The 14,515-nt window shown below is 38.0% G+C and overlaps 1 protein-coding gene across 1 annotated transcript; it reads left to right on the forward strand.

Moving 5' to 3' along the window:
- Positions 1–2,614: 2,614 nt before the first annotated feature.
- LOC134883430 (forkhead box protein P2-like) lies at positions 2,615–13,067 on the forward strand. Its single transcript, XM_063911795.1, is given in 16 exon segments — positions 2,615–2,770; positions 4,909–5,013; positions 5,715–5,798; positions 6,217–6,331; positions 6,836–7,010; positions 7,399–7,503; positions 8,251–8,338; positions 8,691–8,766; positions 8,769–8,824; positions 9,518–9,707; positions 9,799–9,869; positions 10,550–10,651; positions 10,753–10,874; positions 11,569–11,638; positions 11,723–11,841; positions 11,946–13,067. Coding segments are annotated over 16 exon segments (1,803 nt in total). The 3' UTR covers positions 12,115–13,067.
- The last annotated feature ends 1,448 nt before the right edge of the window (positions 13,068–14,515 follow it).

Genomic DNA, 14,515 nt, shown 5'->3' on the forward strand with positions numbered 1-14,515 from the left:
GGACTTGAACCAGCAGTGCTTCAATGCAGTACAACTCCTTCAGTTTGATGAGAGGACTCCATATTCCAGAGAGACTACCTGAATCCTGTGGCATGGCTACAACTCGGAGAAGGCACAAGTGTCAAACAGAGAGTCAACCTTTGACCTCGAGACTGCCCTTGAATGGCCCAGTATGAAAGAGTCGAATGACAGCACGAGTGCAAGAGCTCAGATTTCCTGGCTACTGCGTGGGAATGTCTCCGGCCATCAAAAAATTCATAAAACCTCATTTAATTTCATGCGCAAAACTGTCTTTAAGGATTTTAATGAAAAGTAGAATACAGTGGAGACTGTATGGGAGGTTTTTCCTCTCTGACTATAGAGAGAAAATGTACTTTTTAGTTTTAATACAAATGCAGGGCAGGTAAATACTAATCCAGTAGGTGGCAGAAAGTTACCTTGGTTTACAATATCTACAATTCAATCACTAATTGCTCAGTCCATGAGACAGGTTTTGTAAAGATGAGTCGGCCTCTCTGCTTATCTCTCACTCATAAATGCACAATATCTAATGTACACCTTATCCACATGTTTATGGTGTAAATATTGAATGTTTTGCAGATTCATAGCTATGCTGCTTTTGTTGTTTTCATTTTTATGCAACGACAAGAGGGATAAATTGTGTGAGCAAAAATGTAAAATAATGTGTTCAGGGTCTTTGTCTTACCTTGATATCCACCTTGTCTTACAAAGCATACTTTTTCCTAATGATATGGCAGCCTGGCCTTTTGTCCTGTACATCTGCCTTCATCATGTGATCACAGTCTGAAAACCTTTAAAAATCATTTGTTATTTTGACACTATACATTACAGGAAGCCACGGCAGGAGTGTAAAATGTGGAGTACTTTAAAAAAGAAACAAGTAAGAAAGAAACAATGATAGAGTGAAATAAAAGGAGTACTCTGTACCCAAACATCAAGACATGAGTGTGCAGAAATGTTCCTTTCAAAGTTATTTAAGGTGTTGTTTTTCTCAGTCAGGCTGTGTTATCACACTCCAGCGTACACTGCATTTGTCAACAGCCAAAATTAAACACTTTTATTTGTTTTCAACAGATGTTCTGATATGCTATTAAAAAAGAAGGGCCGACACTACTGTAAATAGCTCTTTGATAACAGTTTGACAGCGGTGTAGCTGCAGAGCTGTTTTTGTTGTTCAAAACTGGTCAAAAACGCACATCTAAATAAAGTCACAGACAACTATACTTGTCTTTTCCCAAAGCCCTTCTGTTTTAATCATGAAAGACAATAAATGATGCTTGTTTTGAGGCATTTTGTTCTTTTTGTTGGAGAGTGTGATTCTATGAATATCAACAGAGAGCAGCAATGCCTGAAAACGATATAGATATAACTGGAAATCACAACCTCATGTTTTGTCTGTATATTATGTTACAATTAACACTGTATATGTATATCGGGGCATGGTTCATGTTTATGATTAAAACAAATTGTAGGAGACTTTTTAAAATTATTATACATATTATTATAATATAATTTGTGGAGACAGACACCAGGTAAGCATGTTACCATCAAGCCTACAATAAAAATCCTCTATAGATGGAGCTGATTTTCCTGTTTTTCACATCCTGGTGATGAAGTGCATTCCTCACTTTTCTAATTCCCTGTCTGACACTGACTCCTCCCTCTCAGGTAGAAACACAACTCCATCAGTTCTCTCCCATCCTCACTCCAAACTGCAAGACTTGGAGACATCAACTCTGCCTGGCTGCTCTCAATTCCACTATCAACGGTATGTATCTTTAATATAATTTGGACAGAAAACGACATCAAAATGCTCTGTGTATGTTTTACTTACTGTATGTTTTCAGGAGTTTATACTTAAGTGAAACTAATATTTGTGCTAAATTTAAGGCCATTTTTTTATGGCATTCTTGCATATATTTGTAGGATCTTTTATACTTTTCTCACTCGTGCACCGCACAGATTTGTTAAGATTAATGTAAGAAAAAGTTTGACTAAATGCAAGCAATACTCATTCCCTGCAAATGAGAGGACACATTAAGTGAATATATTCTGTGACAAATAACCTTGATTAGAGAGAAGTAGAGCTGTATGATAACAGTCCAACAATAAGATATATTTGTATGTTTACTAAATGCATATTTAATATAGGAAACCTACTGTTAACTTTTAGTATGTTGCACTATGTCGGTATGCCAATCTTAGTTTTGCATGAGGTGTAAATGCATTTAATATTCAGAAATTGGTTTTTTTTGTGAGTTAAAGATGCTGAAATATAGTACCCAGAACTACCCGGAAATCACAAATGCCTTAACTAAATCTAGTCTGTAGTTTTGTAATTGCATCACTAACATTTAATTGTATTTAAAGCATTGTGTATTACAATTGTGCAAAATATATTTTAAATGTAATGATTTTCTCTTTGTATTCTCCTAAAAAGCAACCCCTTCTTTGGCACTTCTTTTTCTTCCCTTGTCTTTAACAGAAGGTCACACATAAGTGTTATTTAGAGATGGTGTTGAAATGTATTTACAGTGTTTGTGTCTCGCAGCTTATTTACTGTTGACTGTTTTCTTTCAGGAGCTGAGCTGGCATGCCTGAGTCTCCTCTCAGTCCCCCGGCAGCCCGTCAAACCACAGCCAGCAGCCTCCTCAGCCACACAGACGTCGGTGCAGGAGAGAGAGCAGCTAATGGGGACTCCTGCAGTAGAGTGAGTGCTGAAAACTGGCAGAGTCTCCACCGTAAACAGGTATCTTCATCCTCCTACTACTCCTCAACCTCCCACTCATCCTCCTCTTCTTCCTCCTCTTCATAAGTGGAAAATAGAACATTGTTAGCCAAACAGATGTCAAGAGTAATACCTGCTCCATATTGGACGTCCTCTGACAGGACAGCGTACCTGGGGCCTCTGTTGACAGTGGCAGAGATTTCATATGAGATGTGATCCGGGCTGGGAGTTGACACGCAGAACCCTGTTTGTCCTTCATTATTAGTTTGTGAGTCAGGGCCAGGGAGGAGAAGTAATTGTCCACAGACCTAGGCCAAACAGATGCAAGCGAAAGGCAAACAGGCATGACCCAACGTAATTTTATGGTTGTCTGTTGTGATTCCGTCCTTGGGAATCTTAATCTACGAGGATCAATGAAACAACAGGATAACGAATGCCTGCTAAGCGCCTTTTCCTTCACTCTGTTTTCATGTCTTGTCAGTTTTGCTCTGCGCTTTTCTCTTAATTCACTTTCTGAAGGCACTCAACATGTGACCCTACAGAATTTTGGAAAAACGTGCCACTTTCCTTAATATAGAGTCTACTAACCCTGTCTGTAACTGGTGATCTGAATTTCTAAGCACGTTCTTTTTTGTCATTTTTATTGACAATGTGATGATGCCAAGGTGTCAGTGTGATTCAAGAATTCAAAACATGATAATGGCTTTTGATATGGAAGTTTCTCAAACTCTGCAAAATGATACAAATGAAGACCGGTTTTCTCTTTTCACAAAAAAATGAAGACATCCATCTTAATGTTTTTGGTTTTTTTTGCATGAACTGCAGCATCAAATCTGCACACAACGAAGGGATTTCTAATAACTTGTAAAGCATGAAAACAAGTGTCAGTGCTTTACTGTAAACTACATACACAAAAAGATTCAGGAAAGTGTAAATCTACGGCTGCATGTAGCAATTATTCCCATTGATAATTTACAATTTGTTCATCTTTTTTCTGCATTTTTACAATCAATTATTCATTATTTCTGATCAATACATTTTCAGGAAATCACACATTTACCTTTAAATTGCTAGTTTTTTCTCACTTAAATTAACTTTTTAATAGAACATGATTGAGTAAGGTCATAAGGTAAGTAAGGTAGTGAATTTCTGCACGCAGTGATGATTTTTATTGAATTATATTGATGATTGGCTGATGCACATACTGTAATATTCATTAGTTAGATGTTTTGTTCATCAAATCTAGATAGGGAAGTTTGCTTTATTGAAGTTTTGTTTTGCCTTGAAGCCCCTGCCACTGTACTGTTTCCTCTCATTTAAAAAACGATTTGTTATCATACATGCAATGCACATTATTACATTAGCTGCTCCATTGTGTTTATTTCTCATTTAATTTCTATATTGTTTGAAACGTTCTAGTTTTTTTTCATCAGTCAAGTCAAAACACAGGAGGTTACATGTCAGTGGACTGATGACAAATATGAATCTGTAGTCCCTGATGTGTTCCTCTTTCATTACATCGTGCAACCTGCTGAGATATTACTCCAACATGAGGCTTCACTGAAACCAAATAACATCAGGGAACAGCTGTTACACATTTCTGTATATTGACTACCATCTCACATCTCATGAGTAGAAAATAAAGAATATTGTTCAAACTATAAATAACATATTGCCTTTAACAATCAATTGACAGAATACGTTTTTGTGTTGTTGCATTATTTGCAGTTCAATTCTGAATGTGTAAGTGATGTTTCCTAATGCATTCATGGGAATTGCTGTTGCTTCTGTTTGACTACAATGGGAGACGATCACTCTTGTTATTTGTCACTCCATCAGTCACAGTGCAGGTCAGTTATTATTCTGTGAGTGTTTGCCTTTATTAATACCCATACACTTCTATTAGGAGTCACAACAAGCATGTAATTGTGTTTCTAATTAGCTGGTCAGCCTATCTCCCATCTCATTTAGGGTCAATGACACAATCCAGCATGATGATGTTCACAAAGGGTTGACAGCACTGTTTTGTAATTGGATTGGGGGGAAAAAATACTGTTTAACACATGACACTTGCCTTCTGTCGCACTCACTTGCACGCCTGCCTTCACTCTGCAGACTGTGTTCCTTCATCATCTTTTTATCCTCTCTTATTCCTGAAGGTGTTTCTGGCGATGATGGCTCCTCAGCAGATGCAGCAGCTCCTATCCCCAAACCAGCTGCAGGCTCTAATCCACCAGAAGCAGCAGGCCCTTCTGCTACAGCAGGTATTTATACAAACAATGTTATTTACTTCCAATAATAACACATTGCACTCAGGCCTTCTGAAATATACCCTATCTGTGCAGGATTCATTTTAGGCATTTCCTTAAAAAGAAACATATGAGCTGAAACTACTGTTACTAAAGGAATGAACATAATGGGACCTAGGAGTGTGTTGATAGTTTAGCAAAGTTGTCCTAATAAATAATGATAAGTATTATTTAAGTTTAAACAATAATATATTTTACTGTAAAAAGTATTAACAGCTAAAAGAATGCAAGCTGGTATAGGAACAACAGTTAGCTTCGTTCAGTTACTGTAGGTAAACACATGTAATGGGAAATAAACTACCCAAAAATAAAGACCTGTTTTAGGAACATTTGTTAGCGTGTTATGCTAAAGCAGGAATGTCAAACCGGGAAAAAAAAGAGAACAAAATTCATATCCAGAGTTAAGCCATTTGTTTAATGGTTCTATAGAATTAGCTAAGTACCATAGCTAGCATCAACCTTCCGAGGAGTAAAACGTGGAAAGTATGATAAAAACGTCAAAATCTAAGGATGCAGAAATGTATTGTTTTACCTGGTAATTTCTCATTCAGGATTGTATTATATTCCACTGTTTATGGTTACTTTTTTTGATCTGTAAACATTTGAGGATAAGGTGATTAAGTTATAATAATTCTGTTTTCTATCTGTTTTTCTAGCAACATTTGAAGGAGTTTTACAAGAAGCAACAACAGATTCATCTGCAGCTGCTTCAACAAAAGCCCAGCAGGAAAGTCAAAGAGGTAAATAGTTACTTTCTGTCTGTTTTTGTATTTCTATTTATTTATTTGTTTTACTTGTTTTGCACAAGAGTTATTATAATATCCATTTTGCCAGAAACCCTCTCCTGTAATTCCCATAAATATGGTACATTTGTTAACAATTTCTGTTGTAAGTGACACAAATAATGAACATTTAAATCTTCTTTAGTTGTACAAATAAGGATGAATGTGCTTTGTCTCTTGCTTTGGGGATTTAGGAAGATTTTTTCTTATACAAGTCAAGGTATTTGTTAAAGAGAGCTTTTAAAGACACAGTACACACCACTGATTTTAGCCCAGAACCAAAGCTCTGACAGTTATCAAAAAAAGGAAAGTGTGAGCAGATTATCACAACAATACTACCTCACTATTTTCTGAAATGTCTCTCTTCTTCCTGCAGCTCCCTGCACAGCAGCTTGTGTTCCAGCAGCTCCTCCAGCTACAGCAGCAGCAGCAGCAGCAGCAGCTCCTCCGGGTGCAGAGACCCATCCTGTCCTCTGCTGCCCTCCCTCCAGGTCACTATGCTTCACCTCCCTGGTGTTTGATAAAGGAATTATCAGCTGTTTTACTTTGATGCAATGCATGTTTACATTTCCTGTACAGTATCTGTGTTTTGAGTGTAATTCAGAGCATGTTAAAGGTTAACATTGCCAGTAAAACTACTACAGTATGTTGTTTTATACCACAAGCACATGGGCATGCATCTGATACAATTTTGTGTGCGCTCCCCACAGGCAGATTTGTTTCTTGTTGATTTTACGAACAGTTGCATAACTGCACTGAACTCAAAAGAGGCAGTGATGTAAGTGAAACCTAAAAAAAGATAGTTAATCCTGACTAATTTTCTAGCATTAATTATAGTTATTCCTAGATTACAGCGAAGAGGTTACATGAGGTCAGGATAGAGTTGATTTACCCGTCCTCGAACTGCTTTGAGGTGGGAATCAGTAGAAACAGTGTTGAAATCAAAACATGCAAATTGACAAATATCCAATATTGTTTTTTTCCTGTTTTAGCAGGTTTCAGCCTGGTGGAGATGCAGCAGATATGGAAGGAGCTCACAAATGGAATAACCGAAAATAAAATGACATCGAGGGCCAGTCAGGACTCCTCTGCTAACAGCATAATGTCCTCCGAAGTCACAGGGAGGCAGAGCAGGGACCAGCAGTCTGCTTCTCCTCGCAGGGCAGAATGGTATGATTTCTCTCTTCGTGCTGTGATCTGATTTTAGGAACCGACACTGCTTCTTTCTAAACATCAAACACTCATCATCTGTAGACATTTTCTTTCTTTCGAGGTACGGGTGAGGAGCTGTTCTGCTTTTGTGGCAAAGCTTCACTTTTAATTCCCCAAGGGACGATTTATTTAGTCTTGTTTGTTTGCTTTGTGTTCCAACACCTGAAATGGTTCAGCAAAGAGAAAAGTTTACATGACTACGTGTCCCAAAATCAAAACTAAATACTTTTCCATTTGTTTTTCTGTGCTCCCATCAACCTCTCTCTGTCATTTTCTGTCACCTGAAAATGAAAGAAAACATGTTTTTTTGCTGTAGTTTTTAATCATGAGAATACTTTCGCTCCAGTGCCGTCAAAGCTGATCGCGCTGCCACACACACTCTCTACTGTCACGGTGTGTGTAACTGGCCTGGATGTGAGTCGCTGTGTGAAAACTTCAGCCAGTTCATCAAGTAAGTTTATCTCTTCCTAATGTATATCACTTTTTGAACCTTCACCTTTATGTTTTTAAATGTAGGGAATATTTCAGTAATAATCTATTCAGTATAAATTCCCGAATGGCTTTAAAAGTGGATCTGAGAATTAAGTAGCCCCAGATTTGTCACTTGTATAATCCGAGCTATAAATGAACCTTTCTGAGAGGTAAATCCATTTTCCATATGTCCTTTTTACTGAAATGAGCAGCAAAACAAATAGAAAGTCATTTCTGGCTACAACCATTGTTTAGATATAGAGTTTTAACTTGGCAAACAAGGAAACATTTTTATTCATTGTGTAAAAAAAGGGTATTTTTTGATACTGATGTACAGATTCTGGAAATAATTTCAAATGCAGTTTTTTAAATACCAATTTTTCAGCTATACTGATGCCTAGTTCAGCTTAAATTGCAGTCAGCTGGTATTCAAACGTATCATAATGTAATTCAATTAAAAAAACAAAACTGTATCTGTACGATCAAAACATCAAATCCTCACTTTATTATTTTAAAGAGGCCCTTTTATGCTCTTTGGGGGTTTCCCTTCCCTGTAGTGTGTTTTATAGATTTCTGTGCCTGTAAATGGTCTGCAAAGGCAAAAAAGTTCCCTCCAGAGGGAGTTTCTCTCCCACGTACATTGGAAGAAATTGTAGCTCACAATAAGTGCTATCTCTGGGATTTTTTTAGTGGTGTATTCCTATAACGTCACCCCCATGTGTTTCAGGCACATAGGCAGGGAGCACACTCTGGATGACAGAAGTACAGCGCAGTGCAGAGTCCAGATGCAGGTTGTGCAGCAACTTGAGCTTCAGGTAGGCACGAGTGCTGTAAGAATGTCCGACTACATGTTACAACTACTGTTTGGATCTGTGCTAGTGGCTGTACAAACCTGTCCAATACAGTTTAGTTTTTCATTATTGAAGAATTGTCTGATATTTATAGCAGAAATATTAGTCAGCAACACAGGAGTTTTCCCCAAATTTCACCACCCAAACACTGTGTAAATATTCATGTGATATCCAAACACACCTCCTCTCTGATGTGTTTTGACACAGTGAGAAAAGGATCTTGGCAAAAGGTGTTTGGTTCACAGCGTCCCATTTTTGACACCCTGTGTTCAGTGATTTTGAAGCGACACAGTCAACTCTGATTTTCCCCTCACAGCTCTGCAAAGAACGGGAGCGTCTGCGAGCGATGATGGCTCACCTGCACCTGCCATCCTTAGAGTCTCAGTCGATCTCTGACCCACGAGTGGACGGTCGCAACGATCTGATACGGCCGCTGACCCACACCTTCAGGTAGACGGTGTTCTGTGTGACCGACAGAGGCAAAGTAAATGAGCCATAAACTGAATGCATACAAAACTCCACATATGTAGTGGAGAATGAAAATAGATCATGTATTTTTGGCTGCAACCTCATCTTTTGTAGTACTGATATGATAGCACCACCCTGTAATTGATCTTGTGCACTTCTACAGTTGGATGAGTTGCAATAGTATGCATTTTCTAGAAAACTAGAAAACATGGCTTAGGGTTTACCTGCATGAGATGAGGGTCAGAAATATTTGAACCTAAGAAAAATGATGCCAGATCAGACAGAAAAAGTTTCCTCTTCTCAATTTACTTTTTCCTTTGTTGAGATCCCCATCCTTACTCTCCTTTACTTCGGCGCCCAGCTGTTGGCACCAGATGGCTGCCTTTGTGTTTTCAGACAGCAGACATGCTCTCATAACGTGAAAGCTAATCAGATGTTAATCTTGCAAATATTGTGCCATAATCACAACACTCACCAAACAATTTCACCCTATAATTAACAATAATTGGCTACCTTCTTCCAGCGACATTAGTGGAATCACCTCTGAGGAGGCGCGTCTAATCGCTCTGTTACACTCAGCTGAACATCTCCCGCTCTGTTTTGCTTCTCCGCCAGTCTTTTCACTACACTTGTTTCCCTTTGTTAACTTGGATCTTCTGCTTGTGTCGCTCTCAGCTCTGGTCAGTTTCTGCCAGTGACAACCTGCCCTCGCTGAGCCCCTCAGACTCCCCCCAGGTGTCCCCTCGAACTCTGGCTCCTGTCAGTACTTCATTCCAGGGCAGTGAAGAAGATCTGCCCAATCACACGTCAAGTGCTGGGGCCATACGAAGTCGCCATCACCCTTTGGTCTACTCGCTGTCCTCAGGTAAACCAAATACTCTAGTTACTTATATATTCATACAGAAGAAAAGACTTGATAGTGCATTTTCCACTTAAAATGTGTTTTCTTGTTTCAGAAAATGAATATGAGCTCTACAAGAACAACGATATCAGACCGCCTTTCACCTATGCAACACTGATAAGACAGGTACAGTTTATAACGTCCATTAATGGAAAAATATGTGGTTTTTTTCTTTGCTTAACATTAAACAATGTAAACAGTCAACTCAGAGGTATTTTGGGGGGATTTTTACTCAGTTTTTGTATTCAGTGATCCCTAGAATGTAAAATATTTTGTATCAGAGGCTCTTCTTCCCAATAAACAATGTCTTTATGTTCATGGCGATTGTGACGATAGCTCATTCATTTGAATCAACTGTTAACAAAATAAAATGAATTGGCAAACATTGTGATAATCACTCTCATTACTCAAGCCAAGAATCCTTGGTTTACTAAAATAATAAAATATGGTCATGCTCTGGATCTCTTTGTAGCCTAACTACATATCTTTCACTAATATCTCTTATGGAACAGAAAAAAAGAGGAATTTAACTTGAGCTTTGTGCTTTTTCCTGACATTTCTGACATCTAACAATGGATTGAATAGTAGATTAATCATGGAACTACTCTGCAGATTATTGATAATTCACTTGTCTTGTGTCAGTTAGATGATAATTGGCCTTTTATCCTTAAAAAAAGACAGTTGATTCACGAATAATAAAATAAAACGCCTGCATCTTTGTGAGTGTGACTGTCCTCCTTTGGTGGATCAGAAGGGGAGAAATCATGGCTGTAAGTTGATCCTTTTTATGTCCCCTCCATCTACAGGCTATAATGGAAACATCGGACAAGCAGCTGACACTGAACGAGATTTACAACTGGTTCACGCGGACGTTCGCTTATTTCAGACGCAACGCCGCCACTTGGAAGGTATCGCGCCCCGAGATAATTAACTCCCACTGTGTGTCATACCTTATTTATGCGGCGTGTATTCAGTAATGTGTGCTTCACTCTGATTTTCTCTGGATCAGAACGCAGTGCGCCACAACCTGAGCCTGCACAAGTGTTTTGTGCGTGTGGAGAATGTGAAAGGCGCCGTGTGGACGGTGGACGAGGTGGAGTACCAGAGGAGGAGATCCCAGAAGATCACAGGGTACATGACTTCCTGTTTATCACAGCACAGGCCTCAGGGTCTCTGAATACACTCCGATGAGGATACAAAAATATATCTAAGATCCACAAAAGATGTTGCAGAAAAGTCAAGGGGTTCCTGCCTATGCTTCAGCATGAGAGTAGAAATACGTTTTCCTTCTGATATATATCCTTTACTGGGTTTTAACATGGATCACTGCCAAGATTTTAGGTGTATTTCCTAATATTAATTAAAATATTGGTTATTTATCATGCACATCAATCCTTATTAATGGCCTTTGTTTTGAGATATGTAGCACAAACTGAAGACTAGATAGAAAACAAACCAATTTATATTTAGCCCTTTTGTCGTAAACAAAAACGAGGACTTTTTAAGTATTTACCTTTGTTTGACCCCACTGTATTGTTATCATTGCACAGCCCTGTCAACTCTACTCCCTGCATCCACAGAGTGACACACGTTTGTTTTTACAATAATAAACCTCATAAAATAATGACCAATTCTGTATAATGCTGGCAGTTCCAAGGCCCTTTCCTGATGTTTATGCGACTGAATTACTTGTGATCATAAATGACCTTGCCTTAAGCTATTGATGTTTACCAAGTTGAGTTTATATACAAAGTATTGATCTGCTTGCCATGATTTAGACATGGATTGTGTCCATTTTAAAATGTCCATGTTTATTATTCTACAGGAGTCCATCGGTGGTTAAAAATGCGTCCTCTAACCTCGATTATGGGACCGTTGTGAACGGCAGCTTACAGGTGAGAGGACGTGTGAGCGTACCCCTTCCTGATGACAGGAGTCTGATCTGGTTGAGGATTAATTTTTCTTCTTCTTCTTTGAAGATGGCACTAGCTGAGGCGTCACTTCCAGGATTCAAGGAGTGTGTCAGCACGAGTCAAATAGAGGAGAACAAAACAACAAACAGCCACAGTAAACAAAACCTCTCTACAAGAGTCCAGCAGTGAGTTTTGTTTTCTCTTAACTAACCCTAACCCTATAATCTATAAATAGGACTGATGTGCTGCAATAATTGATGGAAACGTCTTTGTTTTTCACCTCCTGCAGATCTCTTTTCCTGAAAGATGAAGCTCTGAGTCGGAATGAGGAAGACTCTCTGATGCCAGCAATCAATGCAGCCGGTCTGCAGCAGGACGTCACCGAAGAAGACGAAGAGCATTGTTTGACCTTGGATGACAGAGAACAGTTTCAAAACAATCAGATTGGAAAGCAGTAAGGTTAGCCTTCCTCGAACAGAAGTCAGAGTAGACCACAGTTTACATATTATACCGTCTTTAGGTCATGTTAACCTTCAGTGTGTGGTGTCAGCAAAATATTTGATCAAATTCAAGCTACAGTTGAAATATTCTGAAACGTGGTTCCGTATAAGGCAGATATATATTCATACACATGAAAAATGTTCAGATTTCATTGATAAATCTGCAGCTGTCCACGTTTAACTCTGAAATTGAAGCCCTTAATAAAAGGAAGAGGAAAATACAGTTACATTGTTTTTTCATGTTGGCCTATTACTTGATTATTTTCCCATCAAATAGGGGTTTAAGAAAACTGTTTAAAGTTAGTTAGTCAGATAAAAGACAAGATAAACACTAAGAGATTAAATGTATTTAAAGCTGTATAGTTGGGGACTTCAAAAGCTGTCACATTTAACCTACAGTTGAGAACATTTTTCCTTTTTGTTTTAAAAACCTGGCCAAAAAAGTGCATCATGATAAGCATTAGCGTGAATGAAGTAGAAATGGATGAAAAATGAATAAAATATAGTTGGACGCTGATGGATAGGATAAATGATGTCTTCTTTTCATCATTAAGAAAGATTCTACTATTTTATTTGCATTTGCTTTTTTTTTACTACTTGATAGAGAACGAACGTGTCGTCGGTCTACTGTGAAATAACACGGGATGAATGTGAGAGCCACATTACAGCGGAGAGACAGATGTTCCGTGCTGACGGTTTTCTGTTGATGAAATATTTGATAACACAGTGTGTGCTGTGGCTTCTCTCTGTTGTCTCATCCGTCTGCTGAAGGTGTTTTATTGTGTGTTTTCCTGTTTCTCTCTCTGTGTGAAACTTATGAAATAAAGATTGTGCCAAACATTCCACTTTTATACCATTTTCAGTGTTTACATTAGAAACTGTGCACATACAACTCTGTATTTATGAACAAATATGTGTCAGTAATTGTATGTCCAACGTGTCTGATTAGAATGTAATAAATATATAAACTTGTTCATTGTTTAATTATTGCTGTTGATGGTCAATTTGTGTCACGTGAGATTATTGATAATGAATTTAAAAAAAACTTTAAGTGAGGACTACATTTAAATATTCTGCACGGTTTAGTTTTGTTACCCAGAAGTTACATGGATAATACATTTAAATATATACATTTTCTGGCTGAATGTCAAGCAATGGCTGGTTCCTGCTGCTCAAGGGGTTTAGTTTAGATAATTCTAATAAGAAATATTAAGTCATCTAATAATAATAATAATAATAAACTGAACTACAAATGGATCATTTTCACTCACCAACCATACATTAGATTTTCAGTCCAGTCCCATAATCACAATTTTACTGAAATAAACAATTTATTATTATTATTATTATTATTATTATTATTATTATTATTATTAAGCGAGGTTTGTTTTATGTAGTTGGTGTAAAAACATGGTTATGTCTATAGAACATAAAGAAAGTGCTTGTATGGGTATGCATGAATTAAAGTTGCCATAACTTAAATGATTAAGATTAAGATACATCTGCCGATTTTATTTACCATTCTTTGTTCAAATAAATGGTTGTTTGTGTTTTGATGATTACTGGAATACAGCTTTAAGTTATCCTTATTTTTATCACATCATCGTTTAAAATGCTAGAATAGTAAATACAGAAACAAACGCGTCACCCCTTCTTATCCATCATGCAGGGAAGATGTTAGCGCAGACTTCATGGAACAAAGGCCTCAGATACTCCTTGTTTTGACTAATGTCAGTAATTGTCTTTGCTGATAACGAGTTGGCTTTAAGTTTGCTGTTGCCTCTCAGGGCTTCCTTTGATTCGCTGTCAGCCTATTAGATGACATCTCCTCCTGACTGCCTCTCCACGCTGCGTTCACTGACTGAAAGTTAGCATGGTGCGAGACAACTTCAACAGCTTCACTTATGTGTTGCTTTGATGTGGCGTGCACTCACGGTGAGGCGGGCGAGTCAACATGCTTCTCCACGCAGCTCTTCTGACAGCACTTAGTCAACAGCCCCTCACACAGGGCTGGTCTCTGTTCCTCTCCTCATCAGCGGTGATGCTGTCGCATGTGTGTCCTGTCTTCATCAAATCCTCATCTGTGGGAATCAACATTTCCACTTACACAGATGTTCTTAATGTCACCAACATTATTTTATTCATTTGTAATGGTTGGATTTTGTTTCGGAAAGGCTGAGAATTAGTGACTGATTCATACTGTGCTTTCAAACTACGTATTTAACGACACATAATAAGGGTTTAGATACATGAGAATATATTCATATTTTACCGCAAGTTAATGGCATCAGTTATAACAGTTACTCCGTTATAAATAAGATAAGATATACTTTATTAATCCCAAATTGGGATTTTTTTC

Source organism: Eleginops maclovinus, chromosome 2, assembly GCF_036324505.1.
Source record: "Eleginops maclovinus isolate JMC-PN-2008 ecotype Puerto Natales chromosome 2, JC_Emac_rtc_rv5, whole genome shotgun sequence".
Taxonomy (NCBI): Eukaryota; Metazoa; Chordata; class Actinopteri; order Perciformes; family Eleginopidae; genus Eleginops; species Eleginops maclovinus.